This window comes from Hydra viridissima, unplaced genomic scaffold (genome assembly GCF_058129835.1).
Source record: "Hydra viridissima isolate aposymbiotic clone 2 unplaced genomic scaffold, HvirCarnegie_v1 scaffold_6, whole genome shotgun sequence".
NCBI lineage: Eukaryota > Metazoa > Cnidaria > Hydrozoa > Anthoathecata > Hydridae > Hydra > Hydra viridissima.
This window is the reverse complement of record NW_028324305.1, coordinates 13,585,921-13,604,087: the sequence shown is the minus strand read 5'-3', so window position 1 is coordinate 13,604,087 and position 18,167 is coordinate 13,585,921. Positions and strand designations below refer to the sequence as shown.

At 28.2% G+C, this 18,167-nt stretch overlaps 2 protein-coding genes across 4 annotated transcripts; both read right to left on the bottom strand.

The window, feature by feature from the left end:
* Window positions 1-255: 255 nt before the first annotated feature.
* LOC145189983 (kappa-type opioid receptor-like) lies at window positions 256-1,553 on the bottom strand. The gene has a single exon (XM_080066724.2). It carries the CDS (start codon window positions 1,463-1,465, stop codon window positions 443-445), a length of 1,023 nt encoding a protein of 340 aa, XP_079922850.2. The 5' UTR covers window positions 1,466-1,553; the 3' UTR covers window positions 256-442.
* Window positions 1,554-3,323: 1,770 nt separating this feature from the next.
* On the bottom strand, window positions 3,324-14,979 carry LOC145189982 (uncharacterized). 3 transcript variants are annotated; one of them, XM_090090744.1, is made up of 9 exons: window positions 14,797-14,979; window positions 14,581-14,646; window positions 13,909-14,000; window positions 13,755-13,809; window positions 13,386-13,442; window positions 7,069-7,105; window positions 6,114-6,487; window positions 4,859-5,134; window positions 3,324-4,441 (listed from the first exon to the last, which is right to left on the bottom strand). In XM_090090744.1, the coding sequence occupies exons 1-9, from the start codon at window positions 14,797-14,799 to the stop codon at window positions 4,172-4,174; spliced, it is 1,230 nt and encodes a 409-aa protein (XP_089946870.1). In that variant the 5' UTR covers window positions 14,800-14,979; the 3' UTR covers window positions 3,324-4,171. The 3 variants fall into 3 exon arrangements, with proteins under 3 accessions (XP_089946870.1, XP_089946872.1, XP_089946871.1); XM_090090746.1 differs by lacking the exons at window positions 13,386-13,442; window positions 13,755-13,809; window positions 13,909-14,000; window positions 14,581-14,646; window positions 14,797-14,979 and adding an exon at window positions 7,237-10,026; XM_090090745.1 differs by lacking the exons at window positions 13,386-13,442; window positions 13,755-13,809; window positions 13,909-14,000; window positions 14,581-14,646; window positions 14,797-14,979 and adding an exon at window positions 7,248-10,026.
* Between the last annotated feature and the right edge of the window lie 3,188 nt (window positions 14,980-18,167).

Here is an 18,167-nt window from a genome sequence, read left to right as displayed (position 1 = left end):
AGTCTGCTGTGTTTCTTATAAAAACGTTATATTTGATGTATTGTTAGTTATTGAAAAAAATTGGGAAATTTTATAAGATTTTTGCAGAGCATATTTCTAAAAAAAGAATTATCGAAAAATCTTTAAAATACTTAAACAAATGGAGTTAAAAGTAACATAAAAAACCGATGGTTACATCCATTTTTGATTAAATTCAATAAACGTTTATATTTTCTTAAATAATAGAACAAATTGAAAAAACACCATTTTCCCGCTGCTTTGTTTTGTCAATTAATAAAGAAAGTTCGAATCACAAAATATGCTTATCCTCGATAAGCATGTTTTGTGATTCGAACTTTTTTCATTAATTGAATTTTAAGTGCCATAACGGAATGATTCCCAGTTTCTTAATTGTTTTTGAACTAACGAGACAACATTTTCATAATATTTTCTCTTCTGCGCTTTAATTGATATTACGTTTGGTTGTGAAACAAAATAACAGTTTTCGATATCCGTGTCTAAAATCTGTACTCAGTACATAAAGGATAACAGGGTTCATAGTTGAGTTAAAAAATACCATAACGATCGCTATTTGGAAGACAATTCCAGCATATGTCCATTTGGTAATAGGTCCGTGAAATGTAAGATCTATCAATAAAACATTTATTGGGAAACAACAAAACGTAAAACTCGAAAAAATTATTACCAAAATTTTCACAAGTTTTTTGTTCTTTTCTGTTCGATAAATTACTTGATTCTTTCCCAATGAGTTATTTGCCAGCTTCAACATATTTTTTAGATCACGTCGCATGCGTAGAATGCAAAATAAAACAACTATGAACGGAAGAATAAATGAAAATAAGAAAAATCCCACTCGATGTGCAATATTCTCTGCATCACTTCTCCATTTTAAATTGCAACTTTTTTTAACCCAAAGACCTGATGAAACTTCCAAAGATCCGACTAAGGGAAGTCCAAAACAGATGTAAGAAAATACCCAAGTTGCAATTATAATATATAAAGTTGTTTTAAAGGAGATTTTTGTTGAGAACGGATAACAAATTGCTCGATAACGATCCACAGTGATTTGCATCATTGTAAATATTGTGTTAGCAATCACGACGTCTGAAATTGCATAAATATACTTACAAACAAATGTCCCATAAGGCCAAGACACGTAGAGTGAGATTAGAGACGTAGGTAAACACCAAAGAACGTTAATCAAATCCCCTACAGCTAAATTTGCAATAAATGCATTTCTAACATTACGCAAGCGCTTCATTCTAATAATAGTTAAAATTACTAAAATGTTGCCTGGCAAACCAACTAAAAAAATTGCCGTATAAAGCCAGGTCATGACAATTTTGAAAGGCATTATATGTTCGGACAATCGGCGTGTTGTAGACGTCAAACTTATTGACGAATTCTGGATACACGTATGTTCTTCTACAATAGACCAAGATTTGTTCACCAATGCATATTCCATTGTTGAGTAAAGTCAAAGTAACTTTTTAAAATTTTATCAAACCTCAAACTCTTATACACGCTTAGGTACGCTATTTTTAAGCTTTGTTGCAGAAATCCACTGAAAATCAATGAAACTATTTTTATATTCATTATTTATAATAGAAAAAAATCATCCCATTCTATTAGATTTTTTTATAATAAACAAAAGGAATATTAGAACCTTAATCAAATAACTTCAAATTTAGTAATTCCTCTTTCAAAAGTGTAAAAGATTTAATTAAGATGAACCGTCAATAAGCTACATTACCTTTATTGAAATAGCGATATGTACGTTGTCTTAAGCGTTATGAGAAATGATAAAAACACCGCCAACCATTCTTGAAACAAGTTTTATCGATGAAAAATAATGAAATATTGAGTTAATTGTCTCGATCAGTTTTATCGATAAAAAATAATGAAATATTGAATTGTCTCGACCAGTTTTTACATAACATGAACTTTTAAGTTCATTTAAAAATTGCAGCTTGATTCTTTGGAAAACAAGAGATTTAGGAATTTGATAATAGAAATGAGATCACTTTTACTTCTGTAATTATGTTAAAGTTTTTTTAATCTAATTTTTAAAGCATCTTGTTTGTTCTAATATTAAGCTTAACATGAGCGTATTGTTTCTCACTTTATAACATGTATAAATTTGTTAATCATGACGAAATACCAGATCAGGAAAAATCTCATTATGAAAAGTAACCAAACTGTTTTCAATTGATTACACTATGAATTTTAAGCATAAAATAATTTAAATTCTGAATATTTAACTTAAGTTAGAACAATTTATTGTCACATATTACACTCCCCCCCCCCCCCCCCGTTCCTCGCTGAAAAGATTAAAAAAATTTTTTTTGAGATATTCAATACATACCTCATATATTTATAAATACATAAAACTTTTAAATAAACAATTTCACATTTAAATAAGTAGATATGGTCACAAGAAGCTTGTATTCTACATATAAAGAACACCCGAGTTGATTTAAAAAAGTTATTCTATAAATCCTTGAGCTTAAAATAAAATTACTTTAGCTTTTTCGGTAAAATGGATTTTCATAAAAATGATTTTAGAAAAATTGCTAAGAAAAGTCAATACAAAATTACAAAAGTTCTCCAGCCACCAAAATAAAACCAAATTACGCCACAAATATATACTTCTAATGATTAATAATTTTCAAAAATTTATTGCAAAATAAATAACTGAAACAATCATTTTTCAGACTATATTTAAATATCATTTAATGTGGTTTCATATTGTTTATTTATATCACCAAAAACACAACAGAACAAATACACATCACATTTACAAAAAGAACAAAAAATAAAAAATAAAAACTGGAAATATCTTTAATCCTATGATTACCATCATTTCATGAGGCTAGCCATTTACAATAAAATTCAAAAAACATAGCGTCTTTATCCCAGAAAAAAAATGATAAGCTTGACTACTCTGATTTAATAAAAAATCCTTTTTTATGACAAATTTATATATTAATATTGCAAAATATTTTTTAAATATAAAAAGACTTGAACCGAACCACATTTATAACGCACTTTTTTCGTTTGTCGGAAAAAAGCAGTTTAACTTTTAACTTTTTTTTTTTTAGCAAAGCACAAAACATTGCCTAACTGGACTCAATTAAATTTCTTGAAATAAAAAATATGAACACTTGCTTATCAGAAAACTATAGCAAAATCATAGAAAACTTAATTGCTTAATATGACTTATCATAATTCCTTCTTCAGCTTTAACTTCATTACACTATAATGCTGTATTTCTTAGGATTTAAAAAAAAAAAGAAAAGAAAAGTTAAGGAGACAATCAATTATGTAAATATGAATTTCTTAAATGTTACAAACATTCTAATATATTTCATGCTGTTTTCATTTTTCAGTCTGGCTTTAACATAAAAAATGATTGTAAAATTTCAAAATAAAAAATTTAAAAAAAAATCCTTTCAAAATTAAATTAACAATCCAGGTTTAAAGCTAATTATGCCAGCACTGATCAGTAAACTATAAACTTTATCAAATACAAGTGTCTCTGAAATAAAAAACTTATCACTAAAAATAAATAATATAGAATGTTCAAGCCTTTTTTTCAATTTACTAATTCCTGTTAGAGAAAAGATTAAGAGGATGAATACATAATCATATATAATAATTTTGATGCTTACAACTGAACAATTAACAAAACTGCCCAGTGATCTCTAAAATATTTTCAAAGGTACAAGTTATTATTTTTGAACAATTTTTCTTTCAAGAATTAAAAAAAGAGAGAGTAAACCACTACAATTAATAAAAGTCATCAAATGTGTCATTAAATGTTTTTGACATTGTTAAATCATAATTACCTAATTAATGAAAGTAAAATCATAGTAAAAAGACACTCAAGATGATAAGTTATATATCTGCATAAGTTATGCAGTATAAATTATAATTCGTACTATATATTTTTTAAATTTTCCATTCAAACAGAAAAAGTACAAAAAAGAAATATTGTTTAAAAAAAGATAATTTACATAAGCCTAAATCATCAATCTATCTAATAAAGATTAAAAAAAAAATTTACCAAAAGTGGCAGTTTTGGAACTATTCTAGATTTATTAGCACAAAGATTTTTGACTTTGAAGAAATGAAATATATCTAAGCAGAAGAAAAATAGAAGATAAATTCATTAAACTGGTATACGATTGTTCATTGTCAAATTGTTTCCATTATCTAAGGATTCTTTATGTGAAGATTTGGAAGATGCCATGCGCTTGTAACAACTACCATTAATAGAAGTACTTGCATCATTATGTGAAAGAAAAATTGGTAGAGATTGATCAGTACATAAAGGGTATATAAATGTATCCTTAATAGGATTTAAGCATATTGGAGGTACCATATAACAATCAGCTTTCTGAACTGGATAATTATAGTGATAATGTAAAGGATGAATTGCCTATAATTAAATACAAAAACTTCTATAAGAACGTTTTTTAAGTTGACTCCCACAAAAAAAAAAAAGAAAACTCATTGTTAAATTGACCGCAGATTCACAGAAATGAATTTCTAGCAGAAATATTTTCTTTTCCACAAAACAAACTGTTCTATTGATTTTACCAAGATGAGATTATAAATTTTAAAACATTTATCAAGATTCAACAAAAGCAATACACTAAAAATGAACAATTTTTATAATGTATAACTTAGAGTTTTAGTTAAAACTCCAAATTTTATCATTTTTAATATTTTAGCTTTATAATGTATTGGAGTTGTGAAAATTCAGGATTATCCTAAATTAACCATTACAAGGCATAAATAAATTTTTCTATAATTTTTATTTTTTATTTTTCACAAAAAGATATACTTCACTAACCTGCTGAGAACTATTAATGTTGTTTACAGAAATATTTCCTTGTATTAACTTGTTTTGATAATATGGAAAATACATGTCACTTATTTGAGTATATTGTCCAGATGAACTTCCATTAAGTCCATGAAAAGCATTTAGAGGAGGGTGATGCATCTGATGAACTTCACTGCCAGGTAATCCTTGAAACCGTGATGGTGGAGAAGAGATAGACATGCTTTGAAATGCAAATTGAAGGCCTGGATTTGTAAACGGCATATGATGAACATACTCATGTTGAGACTAATTAAACAGACAAATGATAAAAAATAAGAGTAAAAAAAATCTCTACCGTTAACAATTTATCATAGGTCATTTTTATAAAATTTCTTTTACACATAATTAGATAGCAAATACTTGTACTAGATACCTTTCATTAAGAAAAAATCCAAAAGAATTAGTGATGAAATGTTTCTGCAAATTTACAAAAACATTTTAATGGAACGATTTCATGAGCAATCTTTAATATACTTTAAGTTACTTAGTGGTTAAAGACAGAATTACTTATTTAAATATTGGATAGAGTATGTTACTTTTTCACTTTTCATGTTGAAAACTTTCACTAAAACTCATATCAATATTAATAATAATAAGATGCTGTATAAAAACTTAATATGAAGTAAAATAAAGAAAATAATAATAATAATAATAATAATAATAATAATAATAATAATAATAATAATAATAATAATAATAATAATAATAATAATAATAATAATAATAACAAGAAATTTCCTTTCCTATAATACTTACTAATAGCAAAATCAGACTTAAAAAAAACTACATAAATGTTGAGTGCAGGCTGAAACAGCTACATATTCATAAAAACCAACGATTGAGTACTTTAAATATAATTTTGTTCTCACTTGATTAAAAGCATTAATAAACTTTAAACATTCAAACTTCATAAAATATCTGTGGTAGTTAAAATAAAAAGCAACAAAACAATAAACATTTTTATTTTTATCTAAAAGCAGATCAAAGCCTAGTTCAAGAAAATATGTTTATTAATGCAAATTATCAAAATAGCACAGTAGATGCATTAATTGCATGACCTGCAGATCAATTGAAGGAAGAGGAAGTAAATATTTAATAATAATTTATAAAAATTCAAACATAGTTAAACATCTGATCTCCTTGCTAATTAAATGCAAAACTGAGAGGCTAAATTCAAATTGGTAATACTTTGTTTTACTACTAAAAAATTTAGATTTTTACATACAGGAAGAACAGTTTGCTGGATGAGCTGACGATTATGCAGTATAGGTTGTATCTCAGCTGGTTGAGCTCCATGAAAAATAGGTAAACTCATATCTGGAGAAGAGTTACCTGATGCAGGTGACACTGATTCACAAGTAGAAGATGAGCAACATTCACCTGAACTTTGACGCTGTCTCAGCAGAATTGTTTGCTCAGTTTGACTATTAGAACTTCGTTTACGCTGTAAAATATTTGGTGCATATGCCATTGGAGGAGAACCAGGCACACGAGTTGGTGGTTTACCATCCGAGTTGTGAAAGTACCACACACCATTTGGGGCTACTGTATATGAATAACCACTTGGATGAATGTAAACACCAGTTGACAATACTGGTTCTAAAAATATTTAAATGCAAAACTGAATGATTTAATTGGAATTTTTTTTAAACTTTAAAGCAACATTAAAACAAAACTTTAACAAGTTAACATTCTATAATTTAAATGCTTAGTTTGCCAAGCATACTTAGTTTTATTTATACTACAACTATATTACTTGAAAAAAAACACTTGGAGTTTAAAACTTGGATTTTCATCTGTAATAGTATCTGGTTTTATTAATTATGAGTTATAATTTACTTAATATCATGCAGAAAAACTAATGAAATTTTAAAATCTTTTAAACTTTAGATCCTGCCTAATAGATTGACTAATAGAATTCTCAATAATTTGAAAAAAATGACCATGAGAAACTTTGATAGAATTAAGTATCAACAATAGAAAATCAGACAATTTTTAGTTGTTTCAAGATTGTCAGTATTTACTATCCTACTTTAATAAATTTTCAAAGTGCTACTATAAAAATTGATTTACCTGAAAATGCTATAGATGTCACTTTTTCCCCCTATGGCCTTCATTTATTTCACAAATTTAATTGTAAAAGATTGCAAGATTAAGAGAAAAAACAAAAATAAACTTACCATTTTCAACTTCTTTTGTTCCATTAAAAACAACTCCCTAAAATTAAAGCTATTAATGTATAATAATCTGCAGAAAAATCCATGGTAAAGTTCATAAAATAACAGTACTATAGTATAATGGATATAAATTCTTCTCAACAGTCAAAACTGATTTAAAAAAATCAATACCATTTATATACTTCAATTAGAGAATGGCTCAAACTGATCATACTTTACAGCATAAGAACTGTTTCAGATTTGCAAGTTTGGAAAGATTGATGCAAAAGTATTTCTTTTATTATTTAAAAATATATCAACATCCATGGCTTATGAGATTTTGCAGATAGATGAAACAGCAAATTTTACACACTTCTGGAATCTTCATTATTTATGAACTTTGTGTGGAGTATGAGGTATTGCTAATTAGCAAATCAATTTAATTTATTCTAGATTTGTTCATAATTTCTATTAAATCAATAAAAAATTATGTTTATGCCGAACTAATTTCTTTTGCAAATTTATCACTCTTAATAAAAATAAATTTTTTTAATAAATGATTGAGTGAATCCACAATAAAAAGCAATTAAAAAGTGTCAATATTCATTATGAACAAATATATTCAAAATAAATAAAGCTATTTTTTTAAATTTTTTAAGTCCTTAAAAAAGGCTCAATTAGAATGAGAAACTTTAAGTTTTCTGGAAAGTCAAGAAGAGTCAATCTAAGATTTAAAAAAATATATTATATCAGTATGTACAATCACATTTCAATTGTTTTTACTGGTGCATATTGACACTTTTGTCCAAAAAATGCAACTATTTTGTGAAAAAAATGAGTCTTTTTCTTCTAAAAATTATGGTGTAAAAATGTAGAAATTTTCTGTCAAACAGTTTGTAAAACTTCGGGAACTAAAATTGATTTTTGGGGAGCTTTTTTTTTTAATATTTTAGTCTCTTTTGAATTTAAAATTTTACATTACAATTAAATAAGTAATTAAGGAAAACGCAGTTTAGCTTTAAAACAAAAAATGCTATTTTCATGGATTTAAAAATAAATTCCGAACCATCTTTCTGGATCCTAACATCTTGTCATAGATACCATGCAAAAATACAAGGTTGATACCTTGTAACAACAAAGAACAAAACCTAACTCATTTATGTTAAATATTATGTTAAATATATAAATATTATGTTAAATATATCTTCACGAACTTAAATTTTTTTAAGTTTTGAAAAATATGGAAATCAAGTTAATGGCTTGTTCTCCAGCCAGATAAAAGTTCACAAAATGATGCAATGTGCCTCTAATCAGCTTTCATGTCATCAGGTAAGGCAAATTTATCAATTTTCTATTTAAAAACAAGTCAAAAGTTCATTTATTAAATCTAGAATTTGATCAAATTTGAACCTCTCTAATTCCTTTTGAAATCAATTTTTTTTAAATCAAATTCATCCTTGCTATAAAGGTCTGACTATGACAGTCAAATTTGATCCTATCAAACTTTTTTAATTTTTTTTTGAATTTAGACTCTTAAATAAGTAGTTATGGTATGCATTTTATTCATAGAGTTTTTTCCCATTATAGCTTATGATGTTCATTACAAAATTAAAAGTATTTTCATTTTACAAAAAATAGATTACAGTGAGACCATCATTTATACAAAAAAATTAATACAAACTCTAAATTTTGTTCAGTACGGATTACGAATGAGAGTTTTACCACCTTTGCATTTTAAACATAACAATTCTGCAATTTTTTTGTTATGGTATGTATATTAGGTTGGAGAAACACTAGACTTTTGTAAATCAAATTTTGTAAAAAATACTAAAATAAATTTTTTTATAATTACAGAAACAACCACAGAAATCTGTGGAGTTCCTAGTCAACTAGTCAAGAACTAGGCAACAATTTGGGGAGCTCTGGCATCTGGCTTTGATCTTGATTAAGGAAAATTTGAAGCTTTTCGTGAAAAAACCGAAAAAAATCTATTTTGACCCTATGCAAGGTGTAGGGTGGTATCCAATCACTTCTACTTTACACAAAATCTTAAGACATTGTTATTAAATCATTGCAAATTGTGTACTACCTATTGGTCTTACCAATGAAGAGGCTAGAGAAGGAAACAACAAAGTTTGGCAACATGTAAGAATACTTCACTCACAAAAATCTTCATAGTTAAATGGAATGTCTGATCTCTTTCAAAGACTTATGGAAATAAGTGACCCAGTCATCCTTGAAGTTTCATAAAAAAAGAAACAGCTGAAAATGAAAAAACCTAAACCCCTATCTACAGAAATACTTTCGATCTAGAAGCAACCAATAATATATATCCAATAATTTCTCTACCTGAGATTGAAAGTGCTGAGTCTGACATTGAAGATACAAATGTTTGAAAAAAGCAACAAAAAAAATTTTCAAAACTTTATTTGATGTTTTCTGCAAATAAATATTATTTTTATTGCTATTTATAACATTATGTTTTATTTCCATCTTAAGGTTTTTTCATATTTTCGACCAAAATTGACCACTGTGTGTGGGAAAGAGAACCCTAAACTCTTCTTGTTACATACTTTTTAAAGAGTTTTGCGTACTTACACTAAAAATCAAAAGGAAAAAATTCCAGCATTGTTTATTTGGAAAAGAAATTTGATTTATCTTCATCTAAATATGAACTGCTTGCAGCTAAATGTAATAAAAGGCATAGTAAAAACTTATTCCTTAAGATACAAATTTTTAAAAAATTATTTGTCCTCTTAACTTACTTTGAGACAATTTTTTGCATAGTTATCCTTATATGTAAATATTATTTAACAATTTAAATAAAATTTATGCAGACTAGCTAGATGTGATGTTTAAAACTGCAGAAAAAAGCATATTTTATGAATTTGTAATATAGAGAGGTGCCTAAGAATATAATTTTTTGATTGTATTCCAATTTAGTTGATGATTACCATAAATTAATAATTTTTTTTAAAAAAAAATTAAATACCACTAAATGAAATGGAGTACTTAAAAGACCAAAATGCTGTTCCTGACAATACAATTTCAAATACTGATACAGACAATAGCCTAATTGTTCAGCTAGAAAAAGCTACAAATAGAAAAATCCATTTTTTAGGATGTCAACTCCACTAAATGAATTATCATTTAGGGGCTGTTTATATGGACAAAGGCTAGCCCGTTTGCCAAGATCTCATCAAAAAACAGTGAGATCTCATCAAAAAAACAGTGAGATCTCACTTGCCGGGCTAGCTCTCTTAATCATATAAACGCTAAATAAAATTGAGTTGAAATAAGGACGACATCGAGATCTCAGTAAACAGGCTAGCCCTGCAAACGAACTAACCTGCTTTTCATATAAACAGCTCCTTAGACAAGTAATTTTTTTATTTAATGGAAAAACGAATGATCTAAAAATGTATGAACATATGTTTCAGTTGATTTCAAACATAAACTATCTCTACATTTTTCTACAATAAAATCAGAAACTCAATCATTGTAGATGAAACTGTTATTTCTGATTTAAATAATGATCAAAGACAACTATATGAGTGTACTGTTGGTATAAGTACAGGCCAAGTCTCCAAAAATTATGCAGCAACAAAACCTGGACCTGTAAACCATGAAAGATGGTTGGACACTTGGATTATGTATAATGTGTAAATATGCTAGGAAGGAAAATCCATCTTCAGAATTGATTTTGATGACTAAGAATGTAGTTCAAGTATATTCTCCAACATGGTTTTCTTTGAAAAGGTCAAGTCATTATAAAGATTCAGCAAAAATTCTTTTAAATGATTGAGATGGCTAAACAACAAGATGTAAAGTATAAGAAGTTGTCTTTAGAAACTTTACTAGTAATTTATTTTGCTGTTTACAGGAAAACTTTCACTATTGTATAATTATAGATGATGAGAAAGTAAATCAAGACAAAGCTATAGATCAAATACTCAAAATTACGAAGCTAAATGAGGAAAGTAAAAAATTGTTCTTAAGATTAAACCCAAAACAATTATGAAGATTGATTTTGGTTGTACAAGTTGCACAGATCTAGTTTAAGTATCTCAAATTGAAGTGAAACCTCCAGCTATAATTTATTTCCCATCTGTCGACCTGATGAAAAAATCTAGAAAGGTTTTGCAGCTTTCATATCTTCCTAACAACTCTTAATCAGTTACATGTTCTGTAAAGTTTGTTACAGAAGCCCCAAATTAGTTTATGACTGTCATTTTTATCCAGCTTAAAGCACTTGAATCTTGTACAATAAAAATCAGGGTCAGTTTATCTTATGCTAATATTTCTTCTAAATGTTAGTCATTTTTTAAAAATCAATATCCCATGGCAGATTCAGATATCACTTTTTACCAAAAATGTTAAGGAATTTATTGTAATCTACTTTGTCAAAACTTATACAAAAATAATTGTCTTGTGTATAACATAATGCAAATATTAAAATTATTAATCAAAAAGTATACAGACAAAATATATTTATCAGTATTGATTTTATGATAATTATCATAGGGCTTTTTTAACTGCATTAGGCAATTAAATGGGAAAGGATGAAAAATCAAAGAACATAAAATTTGACCCAGGTATTTTTTCTCTGTGGTTTCAAAATGGAATAATACAGCCAATATCATAGTGAAAACAATTGCATCATTCCAATCAATAATAGTGATCATAGAAAAAAGGCAGAGCTAACAAAATGGAGTGGTCAGTGGGAAGAAGGGGAGAAAATGGTGAATTTTTCCATTTTGGCAGGCTTTTTATCTTTCTTCAAGTTTAAATAGGAATTCTTCAAATTGGCCAAAAAATTAAACGTATAAAGTGTTTCTTTATTTTCTTTATAACAAGAATCTTTTATAATCTGCAAGAAGAAGAAAAAAAAAAGCATGCAGGGGGATGTTAGGGCGTTCAAAAGTAAACTACTCCTAAATTTTTACCTAAGAAATCATTTTTTTATGAAATAAATTTTTTAAAACACATCAGTCTGGACATCAAGATCAACTTCAAAGTCAGCAACAGAAAAATAGATTATTAGAGTAAGTAGGTTGTTAATATCCAAGAATTGCCTCAGAAAAACTGTTTTTATAAGATTTCAAAACACTGGTGGCATTCATCAACACCTAAGATCCAGAAGATGAAAAAAGACTACAGAGCATTAGAACAGTTTTATCATTTTTTAAGTAAGAGCTGATCCATGGTTATTGTCAATTTACCAATCGCCAATGAAGACTGTAAAAAACAAACTTCTTCAAATACAATTAGAAAAATATTACTTAGGAAAGACATTGGTATTTATGGAGCTGTTAAAAAACCAATTATGATATTCAAAGATTATTATTAGGCTCATAAAATTAAGGTGCTTAAGAACAGAATTGCTAAGTCTATGGAAAAGTGAAAGCAAGTAGTTTTCAGTGACAAAAGTAGCTTTGAAGTAATAAACAGAACTATAAAGGTTGAATCAACCAACATCATCTACAAAAAGATAATAGAAAACTGTATGATTTTATCACCAGACGCTTACTGATCAAAATAAATGGGAATTTTAACAAAATATGCCCAAAGAAATAAATCAAGAATTAGATATCATTTAGAGAAGACTTGCAACAAAAATTTAAAACAATCTTGTTAAATCAATCAAAAAGAGATACATAACCTAACTCATAAATTTTGGTTTGCTTGTGCCTAATTAAGTTAACTATCAAATTATAATTTGATAAGATTTAAGTGCTTGGCTGCAAATGTGAAAAGCAGATAAGAGAGAATTGTAACTATGGTTAAAGAAGAATCTATTTTAATGTTCGACGCAATGCAACATTATATATACCAGGAGCCTGTATTTAGTCGTTTTACGGCAAAAAATCAGCTTGCCCAAAAAGATATTTTAACATATCTATACAAAATAATTTAACACAACGTTTTCTTTAAATTCGGGAAAATTACTTATTTCGTCAATCATCAAAATATGATAAAGATGAGAACAGACTAGATCAGCTTGAATTTTTTTTAATAGAAAAAGATTTTCTTTTTTTTTCGAAACATAAAATTAAATAGCAACTAAAGCTCAAACGCTTAAATAAAATGTTATGTCTTATAACGTCATTCTTTTTTACAGAAAATTTATAAAAATTAATTTGAAACAACTAAAAGAGACAAAAAAATAAGCAAAACATATTTGTGGTTTGATACATAAACTGTCCACGTCATATTGATGTTAAGTGAGCGTTACCGCACAATTTATTTTGTAGCACACCAAAGTGACGTAGCGCCGAGAGGATTTAAAACAAAACGATATTGTTTCTTACAAAAAAAAAAAAAAAAAAAAAAAAAGTTACCTTTTGTCGTATTGCAGGACCCAAATTCAATTTCTTTTGATTAAAAAATACTGTACCCTAAAAAGTTTAGATGAAACATTATTTACGATCTTTTCATGCACCGCTAAAACTTTAAAAACTAAGATTGTTTAACTGCTTCTTTTTTTTTTTTTTTTTTTTTTTTTTAATTATAATTTCAATCAAAAATCCTAAAAACTTTTTTTTAAAAGCAAGCTTTTTAAATTTTATAACCGGAGCTAGTATGACATTGTGACCGGAGTTAATTATATTTTATGACCTAAACAAAACAAATGAATCCGTGACAAACAAAACAAACGAATCCGAGGCAAATGGTTTGCCTATTCGTTAATAACAAAACATCTAACATACCAGCTGTTGCGTTTTTACTGCGTCCTGTTTACATTCAAAAGTGACGAAGGCAAAACTAAAAATAAAAATTTTGTAACAACCTCCAAAGTTTGATTTTGTTAATCGAAATAAATACAGAATATTTAAAGGAACATTTTCATAATTCAAAATTTACCCACGACTGATGCTTTGATTGTCTTTAATGATCTTGCATTCCTTCACCTTCCCATACTGCGAAAAAAATTCCTTCAACTCTTCTTCTTTTGTCTGTTAAAAAAGTATTTAAAATTATGTTAAGAATATTTTTAACGGGTGTATATAACAAGACTTTTCCTTTTTAGGCCCGTCAAAATTAGAAGGCAAAAGATGCACTTATCTCCAGAATGATTTTCAGCAAGTTTATTTTCCGGTTTTAAATTTCTTATCAGCTAGCAATTTTTTTCAATAATCTTCAATTTCGACAAACAGAAATGTAGAAGCAACTTGTTCTTTAATATTCATTTCTTCCTGTCAGATTTTTTAAGTACTAATACAACTCCATCTTTGCCCTAACTTGGTAAATTTTAACTGGACTTTTTTCTTTTAGCCTCACAATCTGTAAGGTTTTCCTTGCTTTTATAAAAATTTTACAAACTCATATTTCAAAAATCAATTTAAAAATAAGCACGTGAAATTTTGATTATGGAATAAATGAAGAAAAAATTGACAGAAAATAATGAATATCCTATATATATTTGGCTCCGTATTATGGATATATGTATATATATGCATACCCATTCTAAAAGCCAAAACTCGTAAAAGGAAACACGAACTTTTATAAAACTCATTACAAAAATTAAATACTCACATCAAATGCAACTCCGCCGACAAAAACACGATTTGCTATTTGAATGCCGTATTTCACTACATCAGCCTAATTTTAAATTGCCAGTAATGGAGTTTATTGAAATTTTATAACATCACCAAAAATAGCCATAAATATCTTAACCAGATTAATAAGTGGATTGATTATTCCTAATTTATACACCGTGATTAAAAAATCAGTGGTAAAATAACCTCTTACCATTTCAAAATAATAAGTAAAATTTTGATTCAAATGCAGTAATTCTAAAAAGTCCTCTGCTTTTTACTCAAACTTCAAGCAAATCAAAGAGATTGACCAAACGGTACACAATGTATGAATCCATTTTATGCAATTAAACTTAGCTTATGAATTACCGCGTCTCAAGAGATTTGATTATGCATGAAACAATACTTAATATGTTTGTTTTAACGACGATAAAAAAAAATGCAACACTTAAATAGATTTCGCCAAGATTTGTTTCCAACGCTCGTAATTAAAATTTATAGAAAACGGGGTTAAGTTTATTTAAAGTATTTTAAATAGAATATTGCAAAATTTCACATAAAGTGTCTAAAAATAATCAAAAAAGACTACTAAAAAAAATTTTTTTACTAATTCAAATAACTTTGAATTCAATAAAATTTATATCAAAATAAATATTAGAGCAACAATATATAAATATACACCCTAATTAAGTAAGACACGTGAGAAAATTATTTTTCCACTCGAGATTTTAAAAAAACAAAACTTTATGATGTTCACCGAATGTGAAATAAAATGATATTAAAAATATCAGTAGACCAAATTTCACCAATAAAACAATTTTAATATACGGAATTGTTATATTTTAGCTTGAAGTATCATAATTTATCAATATCAAATATTAGCACATTGGTGTGAAAGTATAAAGAAGTACCATACAAAATGTGATCGATGTCATTTAAAGCTGTGGGACACTCTCAGGACAGTGGAAAAAGGAAGGCTAGCTGGGAACTCTTCCTAGGCTCCTTACTGGGTTAAGACCCATCAACTTGAGTGATAAAAAAAAAATTTTTTCGAACCTTTTTTTTTTGTCGCAAGACTTGTTGATTACCTACCGTTAACTGGGTATACTTGGGACAGTTGGGCTATGCTTGGGAAAGTAGTTAACTATCAAAGTAAAAAAGAATTAAATTTTATTAATTTAATAATGAACAAAATTTAATTTTTAAATTCAATGAGAATGCCAAGACACTCACAAATTTCAATGCCAGAGCTTTCAAAATTTGCGAAAACCAAGTTAACATTTTCACTCTTGGCTGTCTTAAACGCCTGGAAGTTCTCGATGCCTTAAACACCACCTTCTTAATTACTTCCCAGTCGGTTTCCTCCCTGAATATGCAAGTGTTGACTTGACGCAGTGAAGTGAGATAAATCTCAGTATCATTCCAAAGTCTAATTCCTCCTCAGTAACAGACGGTCCTTCCGGCGCGTCGACAAAATTTTCGTCAGTTGAGATGTTAATTTCAACTTCCTCGTCGACACCAATGACTTTTAGGATGTTGTTAATCGTAATTGGGACAGAGGCAACTTCGAATCCCGAGTCACTACATTTTTCGGCGACGACCTCATCTCCGATCCTGGCATGCGCTGTTTCCACAGTTTGTGCGTTATGTAGAGAAGAGTCCGACTTGAAGTCACAATTCAAACCGTTCAGTAAACCGTTTTTCCAAGTCATTCTTCTCCCCTTTAAAATACTGCACGTGCGAACCAATTTTTCGCGGACTATTATTTGCGGGCATGCACTGCACTTCTAGGAGATCTTAATACACAAGTGCATTTTGGCAATGTGGTACCTGAGATCTAGCCAGTATTAAATGTTTCTTGACATATGTGACAATACCTATCAGCGCTGTTGTATTGTTAGCCCAACAGCGCCTTAAGATAGAATTCGAGTAAGATCTTTATCTTCCAACCCTTGGAGCCCCACTATAAATGGGCATTTGCTGCCTAAGTTACTAGTTTCTCCACAGAGAGGCTGTATAATATGGATTTATTACAGTAAAATTGAGAGACGAAAGTGCTTTCTCTCAAAAAACCGTAGCTAACCAATACAAGGTCAGATGCTATGGCTTTGAAAAAGATTATTGAACAATTTCACTTTATCGTTTTCAAAGTTACAAGGAAACGTTTATAAAAACGTCTGCATAAAACTTCCTGTGAATTTCAGTCTGTGCAAATTAAATTGTCTTGTGTAAAGAGACTACTTTGCATCACATACAATGAGTAACATTTTTTACTTGACTCTTAAGAAAGTATGTTTTTAATCTCCAAAGCACTGTAAATGTGGCATAGGTTCAAAGCAATGTAGCATTGATTCAAAGTTCACTGCAAAGCAAATTTAAAAAAAAATGAGTTTTTTAGAGAATTTACTTCCGATTAACGGTACATGGACCCAGAGCAATTATTTTAAACAAATATTTTCAATGTAATAACTGATAAAACTATGATGTAATTGAAGGTCCGTTTTGAGGTACAGAAAATAGTCTCAGACATGTTTTCATGTTTATTTCCAGACAACTTGTATAATTTCTTGATAAGTCATTGTCCGATTTTCTGAATAATATAGTAAAATTAAACCATAACGATGTAAGTGAAGATTTGATTTCTGAAATAAGATTGTTTCGTGATGAATTTAAAAACGAACTCCAGTAGTTAACTACAATTGCAGTGATATCTTGAAACTTACTGCTAGTGCAGTAAGTTTCAAGATATCACTGCAAACATTATCTCAGAATTTGGCAACTGTTTGTGTGCAAAAAAGCACACAAATAATTGCAAAAAAAGCCGGGAGTAATTTTTTATTAAAATTAATGAAGCCTTACATTTGGTCAACAATATCGCAGAAATGGATGGATAGGCATTTATTGCCTAATGAAAGTGACGAAGCAATAAATAAAAAAAACTTTTAATCTAGTAACACCAATTCAAAAACACGAAGAAGTAAGTTTTATTTTTGTTAGAGACCATCGAATATGGTGTTTGTTTGTTTGTTTTTTTTTTTTTTTGCAAAAGTATAGACAATTTGATTTTTATTTAATCTTGTAGCATCAGTTCTATAGGAAAAAAAGCATTTTAAAGCATTTACTGAACTAATTGTCTGCGTGAGAATAAACTAATAAATTGAATAAATAACATTTTAAGTTAACTGATGAAGACAAAGTTTCAAGCAATTGTCAATTTTTGCTTATAAATTTTTAAATATGAAAAGAGTGTTGAAACTTGTATTGAATTGTTATCTACTAAATTATCTGTTTTGTGTCACGTTTTTTAAACAAAAAACGGTGTATTTAAAAAATGTTATCGCTACCTCAAAATTATGGCAATATGAAAGTCTTAAGTAAGGGTCACCGACTTCAAAAACAGTCTGTTGCCCGTTTGTAAAAATTGATAGTGCTACGCAAGTGATATTTTGTAACCAACTGCTAGCCGTCTCCCTACAAGTTTTTCAGCCTTTTTCAGACAATAATCCTAAAAAACCGTCAAAACTCCCCTCTAAATGCCCCCATTCGATGCCATTAAAGTTAATTTTTGTAATTTTCCGCTGGCTT